The 27,567-nt window shown below is 41.1% G+C and overlaps 1 protein-coding gene across 1 annotated transcript; it reads left to right on the top strand.

Moving 5' to 3' along the window:
• Positions 1-15,755: 15,755 nt before the first annotated feature.
• LOC112995847 (p53 apoptosis effector related to PMP22) lies at positions 15,756-26,441 on the top strand. The gene is made up of 3 exons (XM_026121059.2): positions 15,756-16,124; positions 23,158-23,301; positions 23,953-26,441. Exons 1-3 carry the CDS (start codon positions 15,914-15,916, stop codon positions 24,186-24,188), a joined length of 591 nt encoding a protein of 196 aa, XP_025976844.1. The 5' UTR covers positions 15,756-15,913; the 3' UTR covers positions 24,189-26,441.
• Positions 26,442-27,567: the final 1,126 nt, after the last annotated feature.

Raw genomic sequence — 27,567 nt, 5'->3', positions numbered from 1 at the left:
TTTAAATGGGAAATCTAGCAGAAAGACACAGTGTTTCCCATTATCTATTTTGAAAAGAGAATTCAAAGAACAGCATCGCAGAGTTCTGTGTTTGAATTTCACTAGCTTCCAGATCAACTATACTTGGTCTATAAATGAAAAACCGTGTGGGGAAAGGATCTCAAAAGCAAGGCCGCAGATTCATCTGGTTGCTAATAGTCAGACCAGATTCCTTGCTGTCTACGGGTTTCTATACAGGCCCATTTTGTCTCCTGGGCCTGTAAGGGATAGGGAGATAGGAATAATAAGCCAGACCCGCTGGACTGAAAAGGATTGTTCTTTTATTGTGTAAAATTTAAACACAAATGTATGTTCAGACATGTACAATAATATTTGAGGTTTAGCTTGAATAAACAATCTTCTGGATTAATAATGCCATGATTTCCTGACAGCTAGTTTACAGGAGGTGATGGCACTGTCCTCTTTCCTTTTTTATCTGTCTTTGCTATCCTGTCTACCTCGTTCCTGTTCTAGTACTTAGTTAGCAGATACACACAAAAGCACTATTATTAAAAGAACATTGAGATTCACCTTGTGCATGTATGTTATGGTAAAGTCAAGATACTCATCCAGTCTCTTGCCTCCACAGAGTCCCAGCCTCCTTGTTCAATCGACCTGGTTTTACCCCAGCTCCTCTGTGCTTTTTCTTTCTTTCTGCAAATTCTTTCAGCTAGTTTGACCAGCTTCCTGTCCCAGACCTCTTGCCATAATCCCCGCTGTACTAGTACTGATCTTCTTTGCCCCTTGCCAATGCCTAACCTCAGTCAGCCCTTTTGCCTATGCCTTTCTTCTTAAAAAAATAAAAATCTGTCCCTTCACAGATCTTCTTTAGTGTTAGATGGCATATTCCTTCATGCAGGACAGTTCTGCTCTAAATTAGATTAGAATAACTTGGGCTGAGCTATGTGTTGCTACAGCACTCTCCTTTTAGGACACAAGTAACCAATTTACATCTAAGCTGAGCATTGCTAAGTTACATGCACAACATTACAGTACAAGTACAAATACAAGTACAGTACAATACAAATACAAGAAAACTTATACTCAGCCCCTTACAGTGTAGAGCATTAGCATGTAATTATAAAGACACGCTTCAGAGATTTTAGCTGATAAAATTTAGTGGCCCCACTGATCATATGTAGACTGATTTTCTGACATTTAGCCAGATTTGGACAAGTTTTCAGAAATGCAGCAAAAAGCATAACCTTGATACACAAGCCACTGATACATTTTACTTCAGTTCTCCAACTGAGAGTACAGCTTCTCAAAGGTTATCAGATTGTATGAACAATGGCAAAACATTATCTTCTCTCTTTTGTCTGAAAACAGTGAAATTAATCTGATTGAAATGTAAAGCAATCACCCCTGTTCCCATCCAGATGGAAGATGTCAGCCCCAGTTAATATTTGGCAAAGCAAGTGAAAATGAGATTGTACTGTGGCAGATGCCAGGTAATCTTAAGACAGTTCCACCGACAATGCCAGCCAGCCTTACAAACGGCAAGTATATCACAGATATAATCATTATTTTATACAGTCACAACATCACATTAGTGATCAGAATCTTGTTCTTTTCATTTGCTATGCCTTTTCTGATTTGCGTGAAAGATTAAAACATTATCTTATTAAATAGCAAGTGTCTAACGTGAATGATTTCTTCATCCAGGAACAAATTAGTCCAATAGCTGCCCATGTCAAAGGTAACTTTGATCTTCATGGTGCAGAAGAGCAGACCATCACTGACGCATGAATAAATAGCAATGTGGATATCAGAATAGGAGGATTTAGTCATGTTGCTTAAGCATATATAAATACAAAGTATATGAACTATAAATCATCTTTTCTTTGAAAACTTAAGCTCCCAAGTTCTATTTGTTCCCATTCTGCCTGGTGCAAAATGTTGTGAACTCATTAACTGTTACTGGCCAGTGAATCCGGATGCACCTTTCTGCAGCAAAGACCAATCACTATTATACGATTTCTCTTCAGCAGTGGAAGTGAGTTCTGTAGTTATCACAACCCTGTCCAATAATGTGAGTTAACATATCTCACATATTTCATGCAGTCGCCAGATCCTTCAATGTAAGCATGTTCCCTCTGTGAGGGGGGCAGCAGTAATTCCTGTATTCTCTGCTGCTGTTCTCAAAGACTACTACCATAAATAGAGGTTAGTCACTGAATGTGTTTGCAAGACTGTTGGTGTATATTTTGTGTGTGCCTTGTAATCAATCAATATGCAGCTCTGAGAAAGACATTGAAGGCATGTCACAGAACTGTACCATGAGCAATCAATTCCTTGGATGCTGTGAACTGACACAGGTCCAGAGAGAAAATGATCCAGTAGTTACACTGTCAGAAGAGGTAGTCATGTATTTGCTATGCTGAAGCATACCTAAACCACAATTTAAAGTGTCTAGTTTCATAATCTGGTCAAAGAGAAAAGCAAGCGTCTTTTGAGAGTAATATTTTATTAACTTAATTAACTTAAAGAAAAATACAAGGAATAGATATGTTCCTTATTAATTTTTCAATGAATGATCTTTGCCCATTATTCACATGATTGTACAGGAATTTGTAGATGAATATGTATTCATCTATACATGAATACAATAGATTTTATTTGTCACAGATGACTACAACACATTAGATTTGTAATTTTATTTCTTAAGGGAAAATCCTTAAATGGGCACTGTAAGTGATTCATGGCATGTTGTATGGATGGTTCACATTTTTTGTCTTCGTGCTTAACAATGCAACAAGAATACCTTATTACAAGCTGCATGTCGATACGAGGATTTATCACAGAATGCAAAATGTAAGCTTCCTACAGATGATACTTTTTATTGACACCTGCGTATACTGAATCTCATCCCTCTCTTTCCACAAAGGCACTCCTAATTATTTGCCCCATCAGTCTTTTCACATCAACGCTTCCTGAAGGGTATTCTCTAGCAATGTATCTGCATAGGTTTCCTAAATCCTCAAAAGGCCAGAAACTCACAATCTTCACTTTTTTATTTGTTTAATTTGTTTTTCTTTTTGAACATGGCACTTGGACATATTTTCAGTGAATGCCTTCTGTGCTTCTCACCTATCTCACAGCCTTGCTGCGGTGTTCAACTACCTACAAAAGCCATTTATTGACTCATATATTCTTCCACCATGGGCATTATCCCTTAAATAATTCACACCCCAATGTCCTCCTGCTTGAGCAGCAAACAATATAAAAGATATTTAAAGACCCTCTTTACATAAAGCTCACATAATTTGATATAAGTACAGTTGAAGCCTCTTGTGGAGTCAGGTTTGCTTAAAGAAAACTCCAGTTCAGCTGGAAGTTTACTTTGTCATGTGTGAACTATTTTCCTCATGATTTGTGTCTGAATCATGAGAAAGAACATCTTCAGTGCAAGCTGCATTGTTGGAGGAGCATATATAGGCAGTTAAATCACTTTTATCTCCTTCGTGCTCTTGTGATTTGTTTTTTTGCATTTACAATCGGGGGCAGAGCAGATGGCAAAGGCTTAGCTTAATATAACATGTCCATAAAATAAACAAAGCTGTCAGTGAGCCTTCTCTCCAGCAGGAGTTTATTCCACTTTCAGCGGGGTTTTTCTTCCACTGGAATGAACCTCAAACAATTATGACTTTAGGAAGAAACAAATAGTTCCATAAGCAGCAAAACTTACGGTTCTGCAGTTCTCTTTGAGTTCAACCATAGAGCTTCTCTCTTAGGAGAGGAAGGTGCTACTTTGGGATTCTCCTCCACGAGGCAATGTGTTTTGACAAATTTTGTAGAAATTCCTCATTTTTGCTGCTTCTACTCTTCTGTCATTTAAAATTTGGGGGTGGAAGTAGGGAGTGGCAGGCAGCTGGCAAGTCATATGAGACTTCACCACTGCATGCATTCATGACTTGACAGAGCCAGTCATGTAAGTGCAGTCTCATTAAGTTTTTCTCATAAAAAAACCAAAAAACAAAAACCAAAAAACTTGGATTTCAGTTCCCATGGGATTCAAGTGAATATCTTCTGAAATTTTAACTAAGGGGATGATGGAGATCTGTTAATTCCTTTTACAGCACCATCTGTTGCCAGAAGTGTCCAGAGTGTGCCAACCCTCTATAAATAGGTAGTAAGGACAGGCCTTGCCCCAAAACAATAACTATCTAAACAGAAAGCAGAGGTTAACCAAACTTTATTTTTGCTTGTTTCTTAAATAAAGAAATGATGACATGGACTAACTAAATGACTTGCCCAAGGCCACACACAAGGTCCGAGGCAGAGCTGTGAACAGAAAACTGTTCTCTTGAGCTGCAGTTCAGCCAATTAACCACAATTCATCCTTCCTTTTCAGAGCGCTACCATGTAATAACGTATTATTCAAACTTGCTGACAAGCCTGAATAACTCTTTTACTTACAAATGAAGGAGTGGCAGTTGGCAAAAGGTAATAATGGCACTGGGCAGCAAACATTGTAACTGCCTCTGCCATGCATTGTATTATACATTTTATCTTTAAATGCTCCCTTAGAGAACTACAGACAAGAATACAAAGGAGGCTGAAATCTGACACATGCCTATTATTTATAATACTCATTATATTTTTGGGACAGCCATCTCTTGGCAAGGTAAGTTCTTTTATTTATGGGCAGGGGCTGCTCATGATTTGCATGCTAATGCATTCACATCTGCAAAGCCTATAAATTAGCCTCCAGCTCATTATGGCAATGCCATTGTCCTACTTGCCAGTATGTAATCTGCTCCCAAATGTTTCAGATGTTCACAAAATAAAAGCAGCCTGAGGGAAGAGCTTTGTTGTTGTGACATTAGCACACACACAAAAACAGTTTTCAAAAAAAAAAAAAAAAAAAAAAAAAAAAAAGAGGAACATAAAATGACTGGAGGAGAGGAAAACTGCTGTTTCAGAAAGATGAGCACAGAAGCCTAACACCCAGGAAAATGGAAACCTGTTGCTATGTTTCAGTGTGCAAATGCATCAGTTCAGCCAAAATAATGAATTTATAGCAGCTTTTTAATGGGCTCCCAATAAAAGTATCTTAACACAGAGTTAAATCACTTGGCTGTCAAACTGATTGTGTCCTAATGCTTCACATATGAACAGCTGTATTATTATATCTTCTGATTGTGCCTAGAGATCTCAAGCAGACATTGAGATCCTTTTTTTGGTGGGCCTTATAAAGGCAGTTCCTACTCTCAGGTACTCAAGATTTTTGGATTATGTCAAGGCTTATTAAGTTGGCAAAAAGATGGAGTGCAGTGGAGACCCAAGTGAGATAGAAAGCAGGCACATGTGCATGAGTCACAGGGCACATATACTCTGCAGTCCAGAGGTGCAGATGCCTCCTATTGTAACTAACTTTGTCTAAATTAACTGGACAGTATGAGACCACTTGCTCTGTGAGGTTCAGCCACTGAAGCCTCTGCAGGCTCAGCTTTGCTGCTACAAACACGTGAACTATTCCAGTGAAGGATACTCTCCACTGATCTCAGATATACTTCTCTATACTCTTGCAACTTCCTTTTGGTTACCTTTAACTGTGCTGAGACATATCGGCATGCCCATCCTTAAAAGAGAGAAAAATGAAATCCCTGCAGATAAACCCCAAGCCCTACCTACATCAAAGGAAAGATCTTAAACAAGGGTGCAGAGATGGAGTGTCCGTCAGCAAGCTCTCTCCCACTGCCCAGACTTTTCTCTGCTTTACCCTACTGCTTTCATCATGTAGGCTTTTCATTTCTTCCTCTTAACTCTCCACCTACTCTTCCCTGGCTGTAGCATCCTCCGAAACATCCCTTCTTCTCTGGCCTACCACAAGAGATAAATGACTGTAAGTGAGAGGAAGGCCTGAATCAGAGGAGCCTGGGTCGACACGTCAGCGTGGAAGGGGCTCCAGGTCAGTACACAGCTGTAACATTGGATTCAGGATCCAGATTCAGGATCACTTGCATGCAAGAGATGTAATTAGTATCTTTACTGAATTCTGGTTGACAGTAATAACTTATTATTTATTTATTAACTTGCAAATCTTCTGTTTGTCAGAGTAGGTGGGAGAAGAGCAGCAAAGCAGGGCTCTGAATGAGTCATACCCAGAAACAGCTCTGCTGAGAATACAGCTCACACTGCTTTGCAGCATAGCTCAGGTCATAAGCATCAGTGTTGCTGTTATCTTCATGTTGCCAGTCTCATATTACCACGAATGACAAGATTCACTATGGTACATTCAAATGGAGTTGTTGGTAGGGACTTCTCCTTTTCATTTGCTTGTACTTGTCTTTTTTATACTACCTGAAAATGGGTGAATTACAGCATAAACAAAAAGGACTACTTGTTTAAAACAGCCACAGAAGTATAGAAAAAAATTTCTTCTAATTTCAAGGTTTTTGACCTCAATTCTGTCCAACTGTACTTGTTGATCTTGCGAAGAATTGCACAAGGTGAGATGCAACTGTGAAGCCCGAGGAGGGTTTATATACCCATTCTTCTTATCCCAATACATGAGTGAGCAGTGCACATGCGTAAGACAGAGCTCTGCCACCCCCAGTAATCCTGCGACTGGCAGGTAACTAGCAGGTCTATCTCTTAAACATAGGACAGTCCTACTGAAGTCTGTGGGATGCTCCTAGCTAAGAGTTAGGCATGGCAGAACAGGGCCATGTCTAACTTCCTGAAATATGCTGCTCAATCATATGTTTAAAAGCAAATTTCTTAGACATTTTAGGAACTCCATTCCTTTGTGCTGAGTCTACAATGAACTTCACACGGACAGGCCCAGGAGCAGCCACTGTTGGCTGAGACTCACTGGTTGCATCCACATTGCTCTGAATAAGCTGTGTTGGGTACAGTGGTGAGCACGATGCTGAGGTGGGTGCCTGGTACAAAGAAGCTGCAGACAGCTTGGCAGCTGCTGGGTTGCTGGATGTGCAGGGCATTTTGTGCTGCATTTTCCAGAGGGAGCGAGTGAGCTCTGTGTCCGGAGTTGCCCTTGCAGGCTTGCCCTCTGCATGGGCACCGAATCTTGCCTGCAAAACTCTACTGCCCTGCAGCAGGCTGTGCCAACAGACTCTGAGTAGCTGAAAGAGGTTCCAGTATTTAAGGAGTCTGTCAATGCTTCTCATGCCTACGGTGTTTCTTCATTTCCCAGCAGTATGGATGATGGAGTACACTGGACATTGCTGTCCAGATATGGTACTGAAAAGTATAGCATAATGCCTAGATAGAGCCAATTTCTAGTTACATTTACTTTCTATATAGTGGCACAATCCCCTTTAAAATGACAGGTGTAGGAAAAGAGATCTCAGTAGCATTTTTGTTTAGACTGGGTGTGGTAAAGCCTCATTTTCTCTTCCTTCAGCCTATTGCGCTTTTCTTTAAACATTTCCTGAAACTATATTTTGGACCTAGTTCCTTTGTGCTTTGCACAACAGTGATCCAAGGAATTGGTCCTTCACAAATGGTGGTAAGCAAAAGCACGCAAAAGCTAGACACAGGCATGCTGTAAAGATTGTTTAAAAACATACATTTTCCTCTGTGTGTATTTAACACTTTCCATCTTCGCCATATGTTCCTTCCCTCATCAATTTGCCTTTTAGATTGTTCTTTAACACTTGCCTATTTTCTTGCCTCTGCAACAGACGGGAGGTTGATCTTTCATTTGTTCCACAAATATTCCTTATTGTCCCAGGTTTTATTACCCCATCTGTTATTGTGTGATCACTTGAAGTCTCTTGTGGTCTCACTTTCCCAACTGATCACAGTGTACCACAGGTTCTATTTCAATTTACTTACCATCTACCATATGATGTATAAACTAGAAAGAGAGGAGCAGAGTATTTTTTCCTGGTCTACCCTTCTTCTCTTTTCGTGTAAGCAGAGATCTTCAGTGCTCACTCATTATCAGTGACAGCATTTAAACTAAATCCCTCGTCTCCACTCTTTTCTACACAGATCTGATGCTTCCATCTCAGTGCTTACTACTGTAAAGAACAAAAATATTTATAGAATACTCTCTCCAACACTTGAAAGACATGGGTAGATACTGTCTTACTTCATGAACTACTTCATGACACTTCTCTGCAGCACCCCTACTAAGATGGAAACCTTTTCCCCAAGCCCAGTGTCACCAGTTTACTCCTTTCTCCCTCCTCTTCCATCTCTCAGCCTTTTCCTACTTCCCAACACTGTTGCTCTTAGTCATGCATGTGTATGTGTGGGTTTTTTTTTTGTGTGTGTGTGTGTGTGTATTTTTTCCCACTTTTTTAAGCATTTCTGGACACTGTCTCCTGAAAACTCCTGTTTCATCTCCCCGTACTCAGCTACTTTTGTTTCTATCACAGCAAGCTGTTCAAGAAAGAGATGCTCTTTAAAGTAGAGGTACAGTACTGTTTCTGAAAAGGGAAGCTAACCTTGTAAGTGTGATCAGGCTGATTTGAAGAAAGGTGAGTCTTCTGCTGCAGAACAAATATCTCCTATCTGTCCAGTGCTATGGGAGAGGAAGCCAGCATTATTTATAACTATTGTTTTTAATAAGAACATATTTTTAATAAGCAAAGGGTCAATGCCAGGGAAGACCTCCAAAGTATTGTGGTGCCCCATTTAGGTATTTACTTTAAAGACCAGACTGTCTTTTCGAAATCAGGCCACAGCAGACTGAACTATTGGATGAGTCATTTATAAACAGGGCCTATAATGTGGAGCTGTGCAATGAAACATACCCTGTCTGGTTCTGGATACGCACACGAAGATTAAACTCATCAGAAACTCCTGATACCACTGCTAGGAACCAAGACATCGTTTTACAAGAGCTGCCCGTGCTGAGATGAAAAGGAACAAAAAAGATGACAGTCTTCTCCTACAGTACTCTGTGGGCAGGTTTGAGATGTGCATGGTTTTACAAAGGAGAAAGAGGAACTGAGACAGGAAATATGTATTAATGCAAGGAAATGCCAACATCAGTGGAAAAGAAAGCTTCTGTAAATCCATCAAGCCATTTTTTTCTTCAAGATACTTGAATGAAAACTTTTCCTAGATTTGACTCTTTCTTTCCTTGAAAATATCAAGTAAACGATATATCTTAAAAATATCAGTGTTAAGAATTGACAGCAGGACAGCAGCTTCCAGCTTCCTAAATAAATTCATATCCACAAATGCAGGGGAGTGTCAAACTCCCACAGGAAAGCATAAAGGCAGTAGGATCTACCTTATGCCTGTCTCTGGTGTAACTGTTCAGACATGAACTAATCACATAGACTGGATGACTCTCCATCATCAGCAGGGAGACAGACAGACATTTCTCTTCACATCATCCTGAGGCAGAAGTCTGAAATAGCTGAGTGACACATTAGGTTCCAGGTCTGCAATTTCAGGAGGAATTAGGCACCTAAATATCTCATTGCTTGGCAGTAGAAATAAGGATGACTGCCTTTATGCCCATGAGCAAACAAAGAGGGCTCCACCGAGCTAAATGAAACTGCTTGGGAGGCTCCATGTCACCAGGCTGAAGTGGCTGGGAAGTGATAAACCCCTTTGCCCAGAGAGGATTTTGGCATCCAGTTGAGGCTGCCCTCCATGGCTCTCCCAGCTCGGCATCGTTTTAAGGTGCTTTCTGCCCTCTGGTGGTACCATCTCACCAACCTTCCCTAGGCTTTCCTGCGGGATGGAAAGCCATCACAACTCAAAGTACTCTGCTATGAATTATTTTGCTGATATCCAGAAGCCTGAACTGTGAGCCCAGATTGCTTCAGGCTGGATGCCATGTAAACATCAAATATGGAGCATATATGCATCACCTGTTCTCTTAAAAATAGTATAATCATAGGGGAAACCTCAGGTCTCACTAAAACAGAGTTTCAAATATGAATCCAGTTCTCACAATGGCATGAAAAATATAACAGTACCCCTATAGATCAGGATGAGTTGCAATTTTTGCATTTGCAGCTTTTTGCCTGATATTGCACAAATATGATACTTTCCAAAACACATCTTATCTCAACTTATTCAAAGTGAACACATAATTCAGAATATATATAAGCAATCTGCTCTGCAAGAACTTGTCAGCCTTTCTTGTTCCTCTGGGTGAACAGAAGCTAACACACACAAAAAAGCAACAACAACAAAAAACCCCAAGCCCTTGTACATAGGGATACACTATAACCTTGGGTATTCTTTGGGGGCATTTTCAAAAAGAAATGTTAGCAATTCTAGGAAATAATGTTCATATGCTGCACCAAACTTCCATTCCTGCAAAAAACTGTTGCAGTGTTAGCTAGGCAATTCCTAGCACTTTGTTACTGCTGTTTAGCATCACACATACGGATGGTTGTTTTGTGGCCTTGGGCTTCTGGACAAAAGCAAAATTAATATGGAGGTCAAGGATGATACAATTATTTATTTGATGCTTTCCTTTCTTACATTTTGAAAATGTAAATAAGTGGAAGAGGTAAGGGGAGGAAAAGTCGCAGCAATGAGTCTGTAGACCTTAATTGTCCTGAAACCCTGGGCATGGTTATCTGAGTGATCCAGAGTCCTCTATAAAGCTCTGGGGTAAATCCCAGACACCAGTAATTCAGCCATTTATTTTAATAGAGACAGAATTTCACCCAGTGCGTCTCTGGGACAGTACAGAGGCCTTTGCAATAACATAAATGCAGAAAAATTGAGCTGCTGAGTCAGCGACCTCAGGTGCACCTTCATTATCATCTGTACAGCAATCATAGGGACAGTGTGTGCAGAAGGAAGAGGGCTCTTTGCCATCTTTTTATTTTTCAGATTTTTAGGTCATCACAGGCAGATGGAACCACATGAGGCATCTGTCACTAGAAAGAGAAAGTCACACCTCTGTGGGTCACACTAGTGTTCTCTGCTGCTTTTCCCTCCAAACAAGTATTTTTACCTGGCTTTTGAAGCAGTCTCAACTTCGCATCAATTGTACAGAGCCAATTAATTTCAGTTGTGCCAGCCCCAGACGAGTTTCTACATGAGTTACATCCAGCCAAGTGCTACTGACAAAAGCTGGCCAGAAAAGTTGGCTTCTTTAAATTCATATAATAGCAACTTTTCAGCACAGATGTGGAAACTGAAATTTGATCTGGAAGGACTGTTGGAGTGGTTGGTGGGGGTTATACCAAGTACATCCCATTCCTATCCTGTTTTTATATTGAATGACTACCTTGTTTTGGTGATGCTCATTAGAGGACAAATAAAGGTGTTATGTCTGTGATTCATCAAGCGAGATTAAGCAGATTTAGGGCACTTCAACATGGAGGAAAGTAAGGACAAGACGCTGCTGAAGGCCAACACCCATGCATTATAAATAATTGGATTTTACAACAGGTATTCAGTCTGCAGACATTGGGATAAGCCACCACAGATAGCAGGGGAAAGGCAGCAAAACTCACAAAGGCCCCAAACACCCTCAGGTGGGAGGATTTTCTCTGGGGCCAGGAGAACACTTGGTGCTTGGCTCACCCAGCACTCCTGATACCTTGACTCAGGGCCAGATGGTTTTCTCTTATAGCTTGGTAAATGATTATATGTAGTGGTAAATGATTTACAGAGTATAATTCACCATCTACTAGACAGCCATATCCTTTGTTATGCTGCAAAGAAAAAAATAAGCTATAGAACCTAAAAGATTATGAAATTATCTGATTATTTACATAATGAATAATTAAAGGTAGTGGTGGTGAAAGGTATTTATGATTCCTTTCCAAAGCAAAAGAACAATTTGGGAAAAAGGTTTAGATTTGATCCAGAATATCCAGATAAATTCAGATGGCCAGGCATTTTTCATAGTTTAGTACAGCAAACCTCCAGTTTAATTTCATTACATATTTGGGCATCTTTTTCTCATGATCATATCACTATGTTTTTCCATGCATGTATCTTTGGAGTCCCACAGAAGTGACTCCTACCATCTGGTATCTCTGCATATGCTTGGCTACACAAGCTGGAGGTGAGAAAAGCTACATATGCTATTGGAGCTGTCTATTTTGCTACAAGAACCACTAGTTTATTAGCTTGCTAGATTTTCTTACTACTAGATCAAAGCAACACCAGAACTGAAGGCAGATGACTTCATTGACTGCGTTGTAGGTCTCTGAGCACAGAAAAATTAGCTCTTTAGCATAGTATTTTTCAGCCTTAGGTAGATTCCCCAGTTGGCTTTCCTTTTCCCTGTATGTCTTCTGTATAGCATAGTGGAAATTCCTTCTCACATTGAGTAAAATTTCCAGAAGCAATATTCAGAAATGCAAAACTTAAGGGGAATTTTCATCTTAAGCTATTGCCATTCTGTAAATGTTCAGTGCTGTGCTTAGTTACAAACATTATTAACATACAGAAGTTAGCACTGCTAAGAGGCAAGAAGTGAAGCATGAGGTAAGTGAATAGGAGGACTGCACTCTGGTCTCCAGCGACAAGCCAGATGCTTAAAAGCAAAGCAGAACATTACATTTCTCTGTTCAGGGAGTTATTGGAGAGAAGCAGGGTAGGCCAAGACAGCTGCTAATGCCAGAGGTGAACTTGGAAGGGTCACAGCGATACAGTGGGGACTTGCTGCCCAAAGCACCCCAATGCACTTCTTGACATGCTCCTCCAGACACCAGAGCTCCTGGGAGGTGAGGCACCTCAAGCACGTGCAGAAATCAATGAATGCAACTAACGAAAGTGGTAACCAGCTCTATGCTCCTTTCAGAACTGGAGAAATTCCCTAACTTTTGACCTTGTAACAAAGCTAGCAGTTTCTGCCCAAGTGATGACTTTTACTCCATTTCTCACAAAATGGATAAAATTGAACCTCTCTTCCGACTGTACAGAACAGCTCTCGCTTTTTGTGCTGAAGAAAATAACTTCTGTATCTACCTCTGAGATAATTTTAGTGCTGACAGTGAGATTGCTGGAAAATCACTGAACAAATGAAGTCAGCACTGAACAAATGAAGTCCTGCTGTAGTGACAAAAAAAGATGATAATCATGGTGGCAAATTCTGCCCTTACTTACAGTCTATGCAAAAATTATGTGCTGAAGAATTATGTTCAAGCAGGCTTTATTTACAGCTGTATTTTAGTGTGAGCTTGGAATGAAATCTGAATGGTGGGTATGACCAGAAGGAATGAACACGGAAGATTATTTTGGGTGCAGTGTGGTAGCAATGATTTGGATGGATTTGAGAGGGACAAAGTTGTGGTAATGAAGGCTGAAAGAATAATACAAAACGGGGTATGATTTGAATCAATATTGTAAGGGACTGTCGCAAGAACTGAAGGGTGGAGGAGGAGTTATGAATAAAAGATATCTGTATGTGTGTGTGTATAAAAATGTATATATATATATGTATATATACATATATGTGTGTGTATGTGAGTGTATGTGTATGCATATATATGTGTGTGTGTATTATCAAACAGTAAACTGATACCTTGTCATAATACAACTTACTATGCAATAATAAGCAGGCCATGAGTTTTTCCAGATAGGTGACCTCAAGTAAGATTACATCTTAAAACTAGCCTTTCATTATTTTGTCAATCTGAGCTTTCCAGTAAAAGCCCTTGAGACAATTAAGTGGAAAGTGGTGCCTCAACAGTATTCAACTACAGGAATTCTTAAAAGCGACAACTTAAGAATACCGTTTTTCAGTTTTCAATAATTCATAATTACACCTTTTCCTTTTCATTCTTAGAAAAGTCACATGCTATGCAACAAATATGCAAATGTTTTAAGGCTACTTTGTGATATGAATTATATACTTTAATTGTTATTGATAAAATTATTACTTCTGACTGCCCCATTTTTCACTCACATTGGTATTAACAAGTATAACATACTTTCTAGATAAGTATACAAACTTTGTAGATTTTTCTGATGGGATCTTTGAAGAGAATGTTGAGCAGGTTAGTAAAACTTTCCATAGTTTGAGGTAACCTGTCTGAGATTTTTGCAACTTGCTTATAGTGATATCACCTTGTTCTGTTTTTAGCATCACAACCTGTTCCCTGGCATTTGCCAGCAACGTTATTCAAATGAGGGTCCTCATCCCTCCTCAAAAGACACCTCCCTGAGTGTTTTTTGAGGAACTGACGTTGGGCACAGTTTGAGATGTTTGACATAGCTGCAACAAAATCTCATTTGGTGCAATCCAGTAAAAAATCATACTTTCTCTTCCCCTTTGAAACTTATGCAATTCTCCCTACCCAGCATTCTTTTCCAGCCCCTCTAAAAAAAATCCACTTAGCATCAGAGTTCTGAGAATTTTGGCCAAGTGCTGAGTTAAATCCTCCTGGCCATGTTCTCCAGTAAAGCAGGGACTCCATAACCAGTTGGATCCAGCCTGCAGGATGCAACACAGTCTGTTCCCTGACATCTGCTCTCCTGAAGGTCCTTCTGACACATGCAGAACTGACCTCCAAGAAATGTTCTCCTACTGACCTCTTTGCTAAGGGCCTTGAAGTTCCTCTGACACTCCCTCAAATGTAAGTCAGGTGCCCAAAATGCATTCATCCCTAGTCCTGTGATAGGTACATGCCTGTGCTATGATGAGAGTTTGCATTTGTGCTGGGTGATGGGATGACATGATGGGATGTGTGTAGATCTTATTGTGGAGAAGCGTTTCTCCCATGACCAAAATATTGGGTGTGCATTCATGTCATTTGGCAGGGAAGCCTTCATTTTGGTCTTCTCCAGTGTGCGTTTCCCGACATGGGAAAGGGAAAGTCAGGACATGTGAGTCCTGGGTACCACTCCTGAATTGTGTCTGGCCACTCTGGTTGAAAGTCTGAGCACGACTGCAACCAAGCATTTAGGAAACAGCCATTAGAAATGCTGAACTTAATGCTAGACGTGATAGTTACAATGAGCTGGTTTCCTTCTTAAAAATGTCGTGTTCCCATCTTCAAATAACAGCTTTTTTTTTTCCTTCTTATTTGCATTAAGTTGTCCAAAAACTGGGCAAGAAGTCGACCACTTCTACTGTAAAGGAACATGTCATAAGCTTTCAGTGCATAAAGTGACTGACATTATTATCAGTTTTAAGTAAGTCTGATCTGTCTGTATCTGGTTTTGAGAGGAAAAAGATGAACTTAAATACCAGGGAGGAGGGCAGGGCTTGTGAAACATCATAAGAAGCTAAAATTTTTGTTGTGCTTAGTTATGGTTGCCAGCAAGATATCCACAGAGATATGAGAATGATGATCCACTGTATAACGCAGGTAACAGGCAGGTGAAGAACCACTTAGAGTCTGAAACAATGCTTATGGATACTGAAGACTTCAAAAGCAGAATCTCTTTTTGAACGTGTCCCTTGCCAAAATGCAGCGCTACATATTTTAGCACAACAGCTTTTAGATCAAGTGCTTCCATCTGCTGCCCTGCTGGATCTGTTTGAGGTGTACATCCCCGGGGATTAAAATATTGCAAACGATTTTGCATTTCCCTACGCTGAGGTTGCCACGAGCCAGGGGAACCCAGGACTGCGTCGCCCACCTCGAGCGAAAAGGGAGGCTGCAAGTGTGGGTGGCGGGTTTCGGCGGTGGGTGCCAGCTAGCAAAGGGTTAAGCGCAGGATTAGGGAGTGTAACTGGACCCGGGGTTTGTTTAGCAAGCCCGTGAGAAGGGGCAGAGCAAAGAGCAGGGCCCAGCCCTGCCGCTTGCTTTCCTCTGGCTCCACAGGTTGCTGCTGCCGCCCTGAGTCACAGGAATGTGGGTGGGACTCCCTCCTCCCGCAGCCCGGATTAAAAAGCAGCTCAGACACATACACGCAGTCCGTCTGTCTTCCCAGAGCAGCCTCCCCACCCCGCCGGGTCGGGAAAGCTCGGCCTCGCTGGTCCGGCCACTGCGGCAGCCCCTGGCAGCCGTGCAGGATGGTGGTGTGCAGCCTGGCCTGCTGGCGCTGCAGGTGGCTCCTGCCCCTGCTGCTGGGCCTGGCCATCATCATGGGCATCATCGCACTGGCCGGCCGGGGCTGGCTGGAGTCGGAGTCGGCGCCCTACGTGCACCAAGCGTCGCTGTGGGAGAGCTGCACGCGGGGCGAGCAGGACCTCAACTGGAGCTGCGAGTCCCTCATGGACTACGGTGAGTGCGGGACAGGCCACTGTGCCCGCGCTCCCGCAGCGGCACGTCCTCGTCACCTGGGCTAGAAAAGCGGTTCCTTTAGCAGGCGTTGACAGCATAGATGTCCCCCCCTCCCTTCTGTTGCAACTTAGTTGCTTAGTGGGACTGGGCTTTCTAAGCAGAACCAGTAGTAAGGCTGTTTCGGGGTTTAAAACAGCAAAGAAAATCCACCCTCAAAGTGCTTCGGAGCAATCTCTTCTGTCAGCGCAATAGTGAGAAGCCAGTCTTTTTTTTAAAAGAAAGTTATCTTTCACAAACAAAAACAGAGCCACCTGGCCACAAATCCCCTTAGCTCTCTGGCTTGCTTCCTATCATGCATTGGCCAGCTGCAGCCCTGCAACCGAGAAACACTCATGTAGGGCTTCCTTGCTGAGCAAACCATAAGGGTAGAAACATTTATTAGGGCTCCCTGTGCAGAGCCACACCGGCACAGGAGCAAAATTTCCTCCCCCCCCATCCCTCCGGCGGGAGAGAGTACCCAAGCCCTTGGCAGCCAGGGGGATGCTGCGTGTACCGCTGTGTTGTGTGGGGGGCCCTAAATCTGAGCATAATCGTGCCTCTGCTTCAACCTGCTTAGCTGCTTTTATGCCTGGTGCCACCAGTGTGGTATTCTCACCACACGCTCCTGGGGTCTGTTTATGCTTTTTGGGGGGACTTTTTTTTTTTTTTTTTTTGCTAAAACATGCTGACTGATTGCATCTGCTTCTTCCTAAAATGGAATGCTTATGGATAAATAAAAAGAGCTGCCTTACGAGCCTGAACTAGGGTACTTTGGGAGGCGAAGCTGGAAAATAAAAAGGGAAAGTTTTAGCCTGTCACAGATCTGGCAGGGAGTACTTCCCAGTCGTGTGTCCCTTGCCAACAGAGCCTGGTGGCCTTCCAGAAGCTCTTCATTGCAACACTCGTGCACAAGCTAAAATTGAATATATTGCCAGGGCAGTCGCTTTATTTCTTGGCCAGATGATGACTGCAGGTTTTACTGTAAGCGAAGGAAATCTGGCTATTGTGACAAAATAACTGTCTACCCCATTACACAGTGAAGAAAAGTAAGATGATACAGTTGCTAAAATTTGCTTTCTTCTGTAGTGACACTACAGAATGTCATGCCCCTGCGTGCTGATGGTTGTGTGCTGCACTTTAGTCCTCAGCAGTCTGGGGCAAAAATGCCATTCTGCTGTTTTCTCTAGCTAACAAGGTGTCAGGGAAGAAAAATATCCTTTACTTACAGCTTATTTAAAACAGCTTGACTTTGCTTCTTCTGTAATTTTGATGAAATGAATGCTACCTTCTACTTAAATACTATTTACATCTAGAGACAGGATGTAACATATGAGTTCAGGTTTGATTTATTTCATTTCCTTTTTTTATGCTAATGAAATTAAACTTAAAATAGGCATGGGCATTTACATGGGAAAAAATGCCTAGCAGGCATTTACAGTACTGCTGCAGGAAAATAAAAGTTAATTAGTTGAGATGCATAACTTGTGTTTTGTGTACAATAAGTACGATACACCAACCACCCTGCGCCTCCCCTGACAAAAAGAATACTTCAGAGTAGATCCCCATTAATAGAAAACTCCATTAAACTGAGCTTCTTAATTGAGCCTTGGCATGTATACTAGGGCGAGAAAGAGAAAAAGCAGCCAAGCCACCTATTTTAAATGGGGAAGAAGGGGCAGGAGCAGAGGCATATAGATTTGCAAATAGGGATGTCTCCTAAACCAAACTGCTTCTTAATGCACATTTACAATGCCACATGAGAGGGAAGAAGTGGAAAAGCAAAAAGAGGAGGAGGATATCATTTGGTAGGGAGGCAGGGAAGGGATTTTGATTAGAAATCTATACTGGTTTGCATCTGGGAAGTGCCTGCCTGGCAGCATCTGTATATTATGGATATGTTGCAATGTGTAGCTGCCATTCTGCACTATAATATGACTCAAGATGACTTACTCTCCACCACTGCAGGATTAAACTGTTGTGCCAAAGGAGGGGGGGAAAAAAAGCTGGAACTTAGAATTAGGAGCCCAACCTTTGTGAATCATATTTCACTGCTGCTGTGTCAGTGCAGCAGGGTTGCTGGAGAGATGACCTTTGGTACCTAAGATTATTGGTGAAACTGTGCACATGTCGACTTCACTGAGGGGCCAGATAAATAAAGGAGGAATGTTACAGATACACTCATCTCACCCTTGTCTCCTTTCAGGCTTATTTCTGTCTGATTTATGATGCCAGGCTGAATTCTAGACAAACGAGCTTAGTTTATAATGTTTGCTCAGCGAAGGCACTTGGAGCATGCTAATAGAAGAGATGTGGCAGTTGGTTTGTCTGTCTGTCTACACCCCAAAAAATTTGCTGAAACTCCCCAGTAAAAGAATAAGTGAAGATAGTATTAAAAAAAAAAAAAGTAAAAGTCTAGTCCGAGCAGGCTAGACTTGCATCTGTGCCAGTGGGATTGCTAGCACAGGGGGCAGGCACATTTCTACTGTAAGCAACAGGGAAGTGCTAAAAGCTGGAAACTCCCAGGATTTTGCCTCTGCTCAGTTCCAGTCAGAGCTGGATGGCTGAAGCAGAGGTTGTACTGGTGGGCTTTTATTTAATAGTTTGGTAGCATAGCAATGGCTTATTGCAGACTCCTAAAAACTAAACAGAACTGTGATTCCCAGTGATAATTCCCAACTAGTTCTCCTAGCAAACCTTAGATTCTGGGCTGTCCTGTGCTCATGGTGGATATGCATATACCTTTCCTTTACCGGTCATATTGTTATGGAAGTTTGCACATTATGTGAGCAAGAAAATACTGTTGACAGTGGTCTCTTGCACACAGCCCACTACTCCTTTCTTTAGTCAACAAAAAGTATTTTCTGAGCATTCCATGTTATGAGCTCTAAAGGCTGAATAAATGCTGTTACTGTCACTTATATACAGAAAAATATCAAAACTACAGTGTAAAAACGTCTTATCTGAGTGTGGCAATGTAAAAGCTTCTACCCTAAGATTCCTGATATTCACAAGCTAACAAACTAACTTCTGATTTTGTAAACAAGTGGACAGAGATGAGAAAGGCTTGTTACTTCAAATCCTATAGTAGTCCATCTTCCTGATGAAGCTAATTATTTTCCCAGTGCTTTTATGCATTTCTAAAGGGAAATCTAGATTTAAACGTCCTACGCTGTAGAGCTTCCATCCCTTCCCTGTTGACATTGAGGCACAGACAAATAAAATCAGGAAGTTTAGCTAACACTAAGTTTTTTTTTTTTAATTTCATCATATTTATTGATGATCATCATTAGCTTGAAATAATCCCTCCCCCTTGTTATTTGCATACTAACATTTGTAGCTTTATTTTCTTCGCATAGTCATCATTAATCAAACTGTATAATAAAACTTTTAATCCTTCCTAATAATTATAGCCCTTCAGCCCCTGAACAGTTTTGTTGGTGTTCTTTGAACATCACCTAATTGATAAATACTTTTCTATGATGAGATGCCGGGAATTCAACTCTTCTTTGAGGTAAAGCTGAGCAGGGCAATACTAGTGTCTCGTACTATGTGACCATGCAGCCCCGAATATTGTGCTATTATTGTTTGATATCATAAACAGGTGTCATATTTATGCCTGTTTTGAGTGAGAAATGCTCTGTCTGCCAAATTAAGGGACCTGAGTCTTTTCTGTTTTGGGGGAAGTTTAAATTCTGGCTAAATCTCTTGCGATGAAGTTCCTCTGAGCACAAACTGGAAACTGGGACTGATCTGTCTTTCTCAGCATGTGAGCATAACTTTCCAGCTCTCAAAGCAGCAAACTGTGAGGGAAAATACACGCCTCTCCCCTTTGGATAGTCAGGAGCCATAGGTGGAGGCCCTTGCAGGCAGAGATTGAGGGCTAGGTGGCTGGGGAGGTTCAAACAACTCTCAGGGGTCCCTGGGTCAAAAAAGAGCCAGGAAAGCTCACATTAGTAGGTTGGGGGTGATGAGGTTCCTGCATGGGAAAACAGCAATGTTCAGCGAGAACCCTGCAGCAGCACCACTGCTGAAAACTCTCCCGGTGCATGAGGGCAGCAAAAGCTTGTGTGGAAAAGGAGGCTGCCAGGCCTTTACCCTATGCTCAGTGAGGGCGCAGCCTCCAGCCCCAATCCCTTATCTCAGTCGCTTATTAAAAGACTTTTGAATAAATTTTTGAGAACTGGATTCATTGTGCAGATATAGGTGCCCAGAACTTTTCACTGCTCTTCCCACTACTCCCACCAGTGTTAATGTGGCGGGCTGGCCATTCGATAGCTGTTATCTAGTCCTGCCTAGAGCAGAAACACGGTGGCCAGCACCAATGGTCAGCCTCAGTCTTAACAGGTCTTATCAGTATGATTCCACTGCTACTGCCACTGGAGAAGATAATCTGGGAGGAGAACAAGAGGAATGTATTGGGTTGCCAGCACTAAACTTTGTCACAGGCAAGCCCGAAGAACCACTGTGAATTTCATTACAGTGTTGCCTGCTACTGCCCTATATATGAAGATTTGAAACAATGCTGTACTTGATATTAATCTTCCTAACTCCCTGGCTAGATGTCCCCTACAGCTAAGTGTGTTGTCGCTTTCATACTGCCAGAGATGAGCAAATAATTCCCAATGAATGGAGCCAGGGCTGACTCGTATACAAAAGCTTTTTATGATTGTAAACTAACACAGGATATGGAAATAACTGAGACAGCACTGTGGGCTTTCTAGCTTGTATCTCTTACAGTCATGTTTGTGTTGCACCAGACTTCAAGGTGCAACTTGCTTGTGTATTTGAGTTTGCAATCTAACCTTTATCAGGCAGATGCCAGACATGACTTCTTGCACTGTGCCAGCATATATAATGAATTCGAAGAGGCATGTACTTTGATAACGAAAAGTGTTTTTTGTTGTTGTTACTTTTTTTCTTAATAGGAAAAATACTAATAAATGGCATTCCTAGTTTGTTTGATCTGAATCATTTTTCCTGAACTGGTTGTGTGTTATGGTGAAATACCCTTCTATGTCAGCTACCCCTAAATAAATCCTGCTGTGGAGACAATATCCACCATCCACATTAGGTACATCAGAGAATACTTTGTATGAAAAGATTTTATCTGACTGCTGACATAGCTTCAATCCCCAAATGCTGCTCAGGTGTCCTCCCTCCCTCCCTCCCTCCTGCTGCTGCAGCAGCCTCTTAGGGAAGGGATACAAAACATGTAAAACTGGTCAAAGGAGCAGTGGGGACGAAGCAAGCTAGTCTGAAAACTTTTTGCTGCCTTGGGTAGCTCTCGGATTCATGAAGGGGAAGGGGGAAGGAGAAGAAAACCCTTTCTATGCCAGCTTGACTGCCTTCAGGGTGGGGGTGTGCTTTGGGCCGAGAGCTGACTGGTGGATGGCAGCTCTATTTCACCCGAGATTTCAAAACTGAGTGTTATTCCATATTGGAAGGGGAGCAAAGAAACAACCTTAGACTGATTCAATGAAAATAGCTGTAAAACAGTGTTTGCTTTCAGAGAGTAAATTGATGTATATATAGAAGGGGTGTCTGAGGTAGTTTCACTCCTTTCTCTGGCTCAAATTACTATTTTTTTTCCATTTATGTAACAAGTAGATACATTGGTTAAGGCAGAGGACTCTTCTGAAAAATGTTCTCTGTCTCACTGTCTTTTTCCTCTTACTTTTTGCACACAAAGAACTTCTTGGACAGAGGATACCTTAAAAACAAAATGTCTCCAGAATCACTTTAGCTTTGTTGGAATGGACGGTTCTGACAAAAGAGACATTTGTTAAAAACGTCCTGACCTAGATCTATTCCTACGTTAGAGGGAGCTCGGGATCTGGCCCTACTTATGTTTGAATGTGTGAAAGTAGAAACGCATTTTATGGAGACACGGAAAGTGAGCTGCGATGACAGCTCACTGAAACCAAAGTGCTGGTACCTATAGTTTAGCCCATGTGGGTAAGGATCCTGCCTCCAGGGCAGGAACACCTTTTCCTGTTGTTGTTTGCAATGTGCTCACCTGAACTCATAAATAGTTTCTAAAGGGAATAAGGTCTGGCCATAATGCATACCTTTTCACATGCCTGTGTTACTGTAAAATGGGGATTGTTTTTTTATCAGGGAGATTTTTTTTTCCTTTTGTTGCCCTGGCACTGGACTGTGATAGATGAGCTCTGAACACCCACCACTGCTCTGCTGGGGTGAGGTCACTTTTTTAATGTCTGAGCCTCTTTAGCCTTCAGTTACTTGATGCTGTTACTTGAATCTAAGTGTCTGTGCAGTGCCCTGTCCTATCGAGTATCAAAGAAATGCTTCAAAAAAGGCTCTTCAACTTTGCCTCTGACTACTTTTTCTCCTCCACCCACTACATTTTAGCTGTTTCTGAATTTTTGCAGCTGTGAATAGGTATTTATCTTCAAATGTTCTCTTTCTCTTTGTCATCTCTCACCTCAGCTATTCCAAATCTAATTTTTTGTGGTTTTATTAATTTTACTTCACATGCTTTGTTCTTATCATAAACAGACAAGAAGCTGTGTGCTGACAGCATCATTATTTCACAGACATTGTCACTTGTGATGTTACCCTCTTGTCTTCTCTCATGCTTCACCGTGTGTGGAAGTGGTTTTGTAAATGTATATGTTAAACAGAAATAATAGTGATAAAATACTTTCTGAGAGGGTGTGCACCCTATCTGCTCAGAGATCCGTGGGTCTCTTATAGAAACTGATTTTGAATGTGTTATCTGCATTACCAATATATCCCTCTTTTCAGTAGAATGAATTAGTAGGAAAGGAGTTTGGGGTTGTTTCATCTACGTTGGTGGCTCTCTGCTGTGCAGCTGTGCACTTTGAAGACATCCAGCGTTGCTTTGACATAGGGCATCCTTTTTACAGTAAATGATTTCAACAAAGAAATAATTACAGGAAACAAAAGACCTACAGTGACCTACAGTTCAGTGCACTGCTGTGTATAACATCTTTCTTGTTTTCTTTCCAAGGATGGGGGAGAGCAGCAGCTGCCACATACCTTGTTGGCTTTGTGATCTTGGTCATCTGCTTTGCCCTGGCAGTCATAGCATTCTCGGTCGAAATACTCCGTTTCAACTTTGTGCGAGGAATCGGAGGCTTGCTATTTGTTGTTGGTGAGTCTGGGTATAAAGACAAAATTGTTTCAGATGTAAAACAGGCATCAGCAGAAACGCATGCTAGGTGCAGCCCCCCTCATGAAATATGCTGTCTTTGTCTGGTTTATGATTCATTTTCATGGGGAACAAGGGACATTTGGTTTACACTCTGAGATAATAAAGAGTTAGGGAAGTTCCAGTGACCTTTGTCAACTAGGACTTTCACAAAAACAGTATCAGTATATCAGGGTAACCAACGTCTTTGACCCTGCATGTCACATACTAACACTTCGGAGCTGAGAGCCCCAGGTGCTTCCCACCTTCCCAAGGGGTGGAGGAGCTCTGGGGCAACACTACAAGTGAGAGGTGACTGGCTTCACAAGGATCACAGCGCACAACTGTAGGACAGGGCTGGTCTCAACATGCAGATGAGTGCCATAGCAAAGTGGCAGTGTCAGCCTTAGCTGCTGCAATCAGATAGGTGTGGGGATCTGCCTGCCTCAGAAGTCACGTATCTCTGCAAGAATGCAGATTTGATTGTGGAACTGGAGCTAATCTTTACATATCTGAGAGGGCAATGCAATTACCTCCAAAAATGCTTTTAGTGGGAAAAGCAGTACAATTCATTGTCATTTACTCTTGTTTTTTTTCTTTCTCCCTGCCCTTTAGCTGCATTCCAGATTATAGGCTTGGTCATCTACCCAGTGAAATTCACAGAAGAAATTCCTTTAACAGGAGATAATATGTTCAGCTGGGCCTATGGTTTTGGCTGGGCCAGCACTGTTGTTGTGATTGGCTGTGCTTTCTTTTTCTGCTGCCTCCCCAATTGGGAAGATGAAGTCCTGGGAAACATCAAGCCTACTTACTACTACTCCTCCCCAGATAAAGCACCATACTTAAATTGAAAGAATAAATCCAAGTACAGTCAACCGTCAAAGCAACAGAAGAACTCCTCTACTGTAAATTTTGGTGTAGTTATGACAAACTGAAAAAAAAAATCTTATTTCTCCAAATTACTTCTTTAGTACTGGTAATGAATTAGTGAAAACATTGGCATCTTTAAGCAAATAGCTTTTACCTAAAGTGTTATTTACATATTTTCATGTCAGTTCTGTTTGGGTGGGTTATTGGCTCCTTCCCCTCCTAACTAATTGAGTCATCCTTAATTTATTCAAACATTTGCTTACAAATAAAGATGTAGTGTTTCAAGTATAGAAAGGAAGAGGAGAGATTTTAAACAACCCATTTGGGGGACCTACAAGTTATTTTGTTTTATTATTCCACCTCTGACAAAACTGCATGAAACAGAACCAGAAGAAATGCCCTTCCAAAGAATGCTTTTTCTTCCATCAAAGTCAGTCCCAAGAAAGGAATTTCAGCTGAGTGTATTACAGACACATGGTGCCTAAGAATGTCTTCTCATTCCTGTTACTGGACTATTGTTGACTATTAACCATTTGAACTAAGGGGAAATTAAAATTAAAATTTATTTTTCCACCAACTGTTGCAGTTGGATGGAGATCTCTAAAGCATGGAGCTAATGTGTGTATAATGATGACTAGCGTAACACTGGTGTTTTTGTGGAGGCTGCAGGACTTGTGATGGAGCCACATAATTTCATATACATTGTCCCAGAAAGAACCAGTATATCCTCAGATGTTAAACCACATGTGTTTTTATGTAGTATTTGAGAGATGCTGGTTTAGAAAATATCTTTGAGTGGAAACATATGCTGTTCTTTATGTCCTTTACCCTCTTAAAACAGCCATGTTTTACTTATCAGACATGCTTTGGAGGGAAATTTTAGCCTAAGGTATCAAAAACCTCCAGAAGTTTCTAAAGCACACTGTAGGTGCTCCAGAGTTTAGTGAACTTAATGGGTTTTTTTGAGTTACTAGGGAGAACAGGTAAAAAGAGAAAAGCAAAAGCAATTCTGTGAGCAATATATGTGTGCAAACTCCATATAGACACATCTCTCAAGGAATAATCTGAGGGGCTTCTACCTTGTGGTTCTGGACCCCGTGATTCAAAATGAGTAATCCAATGAGACAGCTCTGTCTTTATTGGTCATGGATCTCCTGCACCTTACAGCAGATTTAATTATGATCTATAATCTTTGTCAGAACTTTGGGTGAGGAAGAAGAAGGAAGAGTCTCATCTGGGAAGCTCTTCTTCCAGCTGTGGGAGAAGTAGTTTTAGTAGAGAGAGATTTTTGAATGGGGTATAGGTATGGGTATAGGTATGGTGGAAAGTAACTGCTGTCTGTTACACGGTGTAACAAGCAGTTAGGAACTCCTTTCCTGTTATGACAAACCCAATACTTAAGAGAGAGTAAGTGTGTGGGTCTATATATTTATGCACATGTGCAAAATAAAACTTAATGAAGCATTAACCAGCATACTGTAAAACTAAAGTACTTCAGAACTAAGCTCTTTCAATGCCCAATATGTCTTGTATTATATATTGTATATCTTTCTGTTTTGTAACACCTTTTTTAATTTGGTAATGCTGTATATTGTATGTGATCCTGTTTTGGAAAGGCGAGGTGACTTCTCAAGGTACCTTCCTGTATTTTATAGTTTTACAGAACATAAAAATCTGCAGACTTCAGAGCTGTGTTACAAGCTCAGTCATGGCATATACATTCAACTGTATTTATGATTCTTGCTGAAGAGGAGAATCCTGTGACAGATAGGTCTTTTTTTTTCTGTACAGTACTGGCTTGCTGGGAATACTGTATAGACTTATCTGTATTATGAGTAACGATAGTACCTAGCTTCCTAATGAATTCAAAACACAGAAGAGAATTCCAACTCTGGAAAATCCTTGCACAACTAAAACTGAGAAGGATAGAAGACAAAAGAAAATGGACATCCTTCCCAATAAGAAGAATGATAGCATGGTAATAGTGTTTGGCATAAGTTAAGTCTTTTGTATGTTTTTTATAAGCGTTGTCATAACTTGTCAAAAAGCATAAATGTAAAATAAACTTGGTTCTGAATGTACTGGGAGGGGTAGAAGCATAACCAGCATGTTACACAATTAAGATATTCGTCAGAAAGCTATTGCAAATGGTCATTAATTACTCTCAAGTGATGTTAATGTCTGTGGCACTCCTTTCAAATATGGTGGCTTAATTAAAGCTGTTTTAATTGATAGTTGTAGAAACTTGGTGTTGTTTGTGGTTCATCAATTCATTTTATAAAATCAAGTAAATAGGCATTCTTCTCTTAAGTTGAACTTCAGTATCTATGAACTATCAAGTTAATAAAATGGAGTTAAAGAATTTACATATCCAGGGCAGCAACAGCTGGTCATACTGGTCTTTTACCAGTCGTACAAGTTTGAGTACATGCTGCAAAACGCATCTATGTCCTTTCATCAGAAATGCCAGACCTAGAAAGCTCTTCATTAAGCCAAAACCTCTTGAATACATAACAACTTTAGGGGGAACCTTCAACATTTTAAATATATGAAGGCGTACAGGTGGTCTCAGAAGTGGGAAGGCTGTTCTTTTTTATCAGAACCGTGCCAAATAGCTACTTTCATATACTGATTAAGCCTTTTTACTAGGGACAACAAGATGAATACTCACCTGCTATTCTCAGTGGAAGACCACACTTCTGCAGTGATTAGAAACTTTCCCATGTCTAACCTTAGTTTATGCCTGGGCAACATGTAGTCCTATGCTCATGGTATCCTTTATCTTGAACGACTCTTTCTCCCTCTGAGATTACGCAGAGAGCAAAACCCCTGTCGGCCACTGTTGTGTTAAACCAGTCTGTTACTGGTTTCCAGTTTCTGGAAAGACAGGCTCACCATTCTCTTGATCATTTGAGTTGGCCTCTTCCTTAAATGTCGTACTTTTAAAACAAAGTTACCTGCTTAGATTCTGTCTGTTTGCTTGGCCTTTTTTCTTTTTTCTCCTTTAATTATTCTTAATTTAAATTTAAATGCACTATTAAGGCAAATGCTTTTGTTTGTTTTAGATTTTCATAAAATGAATTTAAGAGAATCAGAAGGCTTATATAACATCCACTTTTTAACACAAAGAACATGTGTATTCTTGCTTACCTACCAGTCTGTATTCAGCTACTGCCTTATTCTGTGCTCACTAAAATCCACTGAAAAAGTCCAGGCTGCAGGTTAGCTCCTTGTTATGCAACTCTGGAAAGGACAGAGCAGTTCAGGAGAGTCTGAGCATACTTGGCTCTCTTTAGGGTGAATTAAGAGCCCTCAATATCTTGTATGACTGGATGCTGAAGAAGGCCAACTAACCTGAAT

The sequence above is a fragment of the Dromaius novaehollandiae genome, chromosome 3, assembly GCF_036370855.1.
Source record: "Dromaius novaehollandiae isolate bDroNov1 chromosome 3, bDroNov1.hap1, whole genome shotgun sequence".
Classification (NCBI taxonomy): Eukaryota; Metazoa; Chordata; class Aves; order Casuariiformes; family Dromaiidae; genus Dromaius; species Dromaius novaehollandiae.
The sequence above is the reverse complement of the archived record's forward strand: the minus strand, read 5'-3'. Positions and strand labels throughout refer to the sequence as shown.

Coding starts and splice junctions, on each gene's coding strand:
- LOC112995847 (XM_026121059.2), top strand. CDS start 15,914: ATGGTGGTGTGCAGCCTGGCCTGCTGGCGCTGCAGGTGGCTCCTGCCC. Junction 16,125..23,157: donor CGAGTCCCTCATGGACTACG/GTGAGTGCGGGA, acceptor TTTCTTTCCAAG/GATGGGGGAGAGCAGCAGCT. Junction 23,302..23,952: donor AGGCTTGCTATTTGTTGTTG/GTGAGTCTGGGT, acceptor CCTGCCCTTTAG/CTGCATTCCAGATTATAGGC.